The sequence below is a fragment of the Mus caroli genome, chromosome 13, assembly GCF_900094665.2.
Source record: "Mus caroli chromosome 13, CAROLI_EIJ_v1.1, whole genome shotgun sequence".
NCBI classification, from domain to species: domain Eukaryota; kingdom Metazoa; phylum Chordata; class Mammalia; order Rodentia; family Muridae; genus Mus; species Mus caroli.
This window is the reverse complement of record NC_034582.1, coordinates 33,997,645-34,001,526: the sequence shown is the minus strand read 5'-3', so window position 1 is coordinate 34,001,526 and position 3,882 is coordinate 33,997,645. Positions and strand designations below refer to the sequence as shown.

The window sequence follows — 3,882 nt, the reverse complement described above, 5'->3', positions numbered from 1 at the left end:
AGCCTGCCGTAACTGCAAATCAGTACTGAGTACTGGCCTTGTCTTCTTGTTGCTATTCCAGAAGTAACAATGTATTGGTGAGAACAGGAAATAGAAACTGGTGAAATAGAGCAGGAATTCCCAAGCAGTGCTTCCAAGAATGTCCTTGGGGGAGGGTAGGAATGCTGGGATCCAAAGAGCTCAGGTTCCGGCTTCTTTGCCTTCTCTGACGCTTTATTGGAAACTGTATCTGAGGACCCAATTCTATTTCCAATGTGTTAATTATGGCAACTAGAATTTCTTTATCACAATACAAAGTTGGCAAATTTCAGAGATGAAATCCAGAATCAACATTAAAAAAAAAAAAAAACAGCCACATTAATGTAAGAAAAGCATTCAATTTCACATACTGTAGTGAGTCTTCATGGTGCACAGTCATAAAGGAAATTATGCAAAGGGAAAGAAATTTTTTTCTACAATGCAGAAAAAATGAATATGAAATTTCTTGGAAGTGGGGAGAATAACAAATGTCTTTGAGGGGCTGGAGAGATGGCTCAGCGGTTAAGAGCACCGACTGCTCTTCCAAAGGTCCTGAGTTCAAATCCCAGCCACCACATGGGGGCTCACAACCATCCATAACAAGATCTGACGTCCTCTTCTAGAGTGTCTGAAGACAGCTACAGTGTACTTACATATAATAAACAAATAAATCTTTAAAAAAAACCAACAAATGTCTTTGAGAACTATGATTTCTACATATTGATTAAAAAGCTAGGAAATTAAATTTTGTATTTGTCCTTCTTTTGGGGTTTACCATTTCTTCTGCGATAATCCCCCAGTTCCTGCTTCACCTAGTTATTCTCTCCACGCTCCCATGTCTCATTTCAAGAAGGGAGACAAACACTTGTCTTTTCTGGGAAGTCCTTCCTGATTCCCTCAACAGCTAGTATCCACAGGTATGGAACGATTCCTCTTCCTGCCGTTTATGTCGCCTTACGTTCCTCCTTCAGACTGGACTAAGACCCTTTAGGATGACATTGTTCATTGTTCAGAATAGAGTAGCGGAGGAAACGGTCACAGCTGAATCCTAAGGAAGAACCCCCGGATGAAGAGGAGGTAAAAACCACTGGGAGGCCGTGCATTGCTCTTTGTGAAGCATGACAATTTGTTGAGAAAATGAATATTACGGAATGTATCATTAGTCTAATTTAGGGAGACCATCTCAAAAAACAAAACAAAAACCAACCAAGCAACAACAAAAAAACCTCAACAAAACAAAAACTTTCTTAACCTCTAACCGTGTTGCTTTATTTGTTAAAAAATTATGATCTGTCTCCTCAGGTTGCTATGATGACCCTAAGGTGACAATACATGTCAAAATGCTTTATAAAATAGTGGTGGCCAGTAACAATGTAGAAACTATGTATATACTACTATTGTTATTCCTCTGCACGCCGCGCCCTGTTCCAACCATAGTGAGTTTAGTTCCTACCGGCGTAGGATGGGATAACCGAGAAACAAGTAATTTTCAAACACCTCCCATACGCAGATCATCTGACCTCATTCAGCATGGCCGCATCGGCTACACTCCGGGCGCCTTTCCGGAACCCAACGACTCCGACGCCCTGTGATGACGTAACATCAGAGCGTCTGTCTCCCTAAAGGTCCGCGCCTGCGCCGTGGACGCCGCGGGTGGGTGGAACTGGTCGGGATGAGTGGCGGAGGCACCGAGACCCCTGTAGCGTGCGACGCCGCCCAGGGCGGCGGCGGCAAGAAGCGGGACTCGCTGGGGACTCCGGGTGCGGCGCACCTCATTATCAAGGGTACGGAGTGGAGGGCGTGGTCCTCTGTGCGGGGTGGGAGCAGCGTGCTGGGGACCGCCTCTCCTGGTGCTCCCGGGCTCCCCTGTCGCCCTCAGCTGCCTGGCCCGCCTCAAGCCGAGAGGTCCCAGCTCGCAGGACCCAGTTACATGCAATGGGCGAAGGGCGCACAAGCGGAGAATGGGAACTAGTTGGAGCCCCACACGTAGTAGGGTGACTTCGGTCCTTCACCCTCTCGTTCTCTGTCCTCTGCGCCTGGGGGTCCATGCCAGAAAGAAAGGACACTTGGGAAAACGTCCTGAAACACAGCGCTCAGTACCCTACAGTGTACCGGTCTGACCTGTCCCCTTTCAGTCTTAGAAGATTTCGACCTAAATTATTACAATAACAACTAGCTTTAGTTCCTAAACCTCAGAAGTCCCCGTTAACGGCGGAGAAGCCTCCAATTGCAGTTTACACTGCTTCCCTTAACTCCCTGCTCATCCCGCCATCCCACCAACTTTGGGCTACAGCCCTATACTGACTGGAGAGTGGTGGCTTACCATCGGTGCGGTTCCCATTTTAATCTTACCAGATCTGTGGGCAGCCCCAGCTGAGCTGGCTGCGACTGTTTAAACTGTGTTTCACATTGTTTCTTAGGTTTAATTTGGGGTCAAGTAGTATTGTGTGTGTGTTAAGACTAAGTTAGAATTCTTTCTCTGTGCAATCTTAGTGAAGATTAGTCGTTGTATGGCTGTTGTTGGGCCACCATGACTCCATCCGCAAATGTTTTTCATCTTGCAAAACTTTGTACGCATTAAACCATAACTCCTCATGCCACTGTGAATTTGACTGGTCCAGTGCCAGAGGACTTGGACAGCTCCACTCTCGGAAATAAGGCGGCTGTGAATATGAATATACAGGCATCCTTTGGAGGTCCTGTGTTCAGTTCTTGGGACTGTATCTCCAGTAGTGGGTTTCTGGGTCATATGATTATTCTTTAAACTTTTTGAGGAGTTGGCATGTTCTGTATTTGCTATACCAATTTCTAGTCACCTGTCATCACCAACTCTTGTCTTTGGTACTAGTCATTCTAATGGGTGTGAGATGACACTCCCTGTTGTGATTTTCATTTCCTGTAAAATTTGGTATATGTGCTTAACTGGCTACCTATTTTTTAGGTAGTCATCTAATATCCATTTAAGTCCTTTGCTCGTGTAAGTAGATTCTGTTATTGAGTTATAGTTCTTGATATATTCTTGGAAGGCAACTTTGCTGGCCGCTATACCATTAATGCTGACACACACACACACACATCTGTCTCCTCAGTACCATACACACACACACACACACACACACACACATCTGTCTCCTCAGTACCCATAGCAGGAGTTTGCAGGCATTTTTCTCATTTGCCTGGTTTTCTACCATTCTATTGATTGTGTCTTTGAGGCAGAAGTTTTAAATTTTGAAGCAGTACTGTTGTTACTCCTCCAGTACTGGAAGCCAAGCCAAGGCCTCCCACATGCTAGACAAATACCGTACTACTAGAGACTACATTACCAACTTCGTTTTCTGTTTTTTATTTTGAGACTGGTTCTTACTTTCACACTCTGGACCACACACACACAGCCTTCCCTTTATTAGGTACTGAGAGAGTTGTAGTTCTGTTTGGTCTCATATTTTAGTCCCATGGCTCTTCCATCAAAGCACTTCTCTGTGTCCTTGTGAGGAGATATTTGTCTAGCTTTCACATTAGACAAGTAAACATCAAAGGATTATACATTTCAGTACCCTTTTTTTTTGAACAGTAAAAGAATGCATATAGCCTGACTAGAGTTAGATATCTATAGAAATCTATATTTTACACGTACATGGTTATGCTAGCAGAATTTGTATTTAACAAACTCTGAATTATTACAATGGATTTGTTAAAATGTCCCCACATAAGGTAACTTCTGTGGTAATCTGTATTTCATGATCTGTTCCCACATAGTTTCCCACAGTTGCAGTTTTAGGAGTGACTGATAATCTACCTCTGTGTAGAACTTAATTAATCTGCAGAGTCTTTTTTTTTTTTTTTTTTTTTTTTTTTTTTTTTTTT

At 43.7% G+C, this 3,882-nt stretch overlaps 1 protein-coding gene across 1 annotated transcript in view; it reads left to right on the top strand.

The window, feature by feature from the left end:
• Positions 1-1,628: 1,628 nt before the first annotated feature.
• Bloc1s5 (biogenesis of lysosomal organelles complex 1 subunit 5) overlaps positions 1,629-3,882 on the top strand; it is a 33,649-nt gene continuing 31,395 nt past the window's right edge. Inside the window, exon 1 of the mRNA XM_021180682.1 lies at positions 1,629-1,802. Within this exon, the coding sequence (XP_021036341.1) occupies positions 1,691-1,802 (112 nt within the window). The 5' untranslated portion in view covers positions 1,629-1,690. The remainder of the gene's footprint in view (positions 1,803-3,882) is intronic.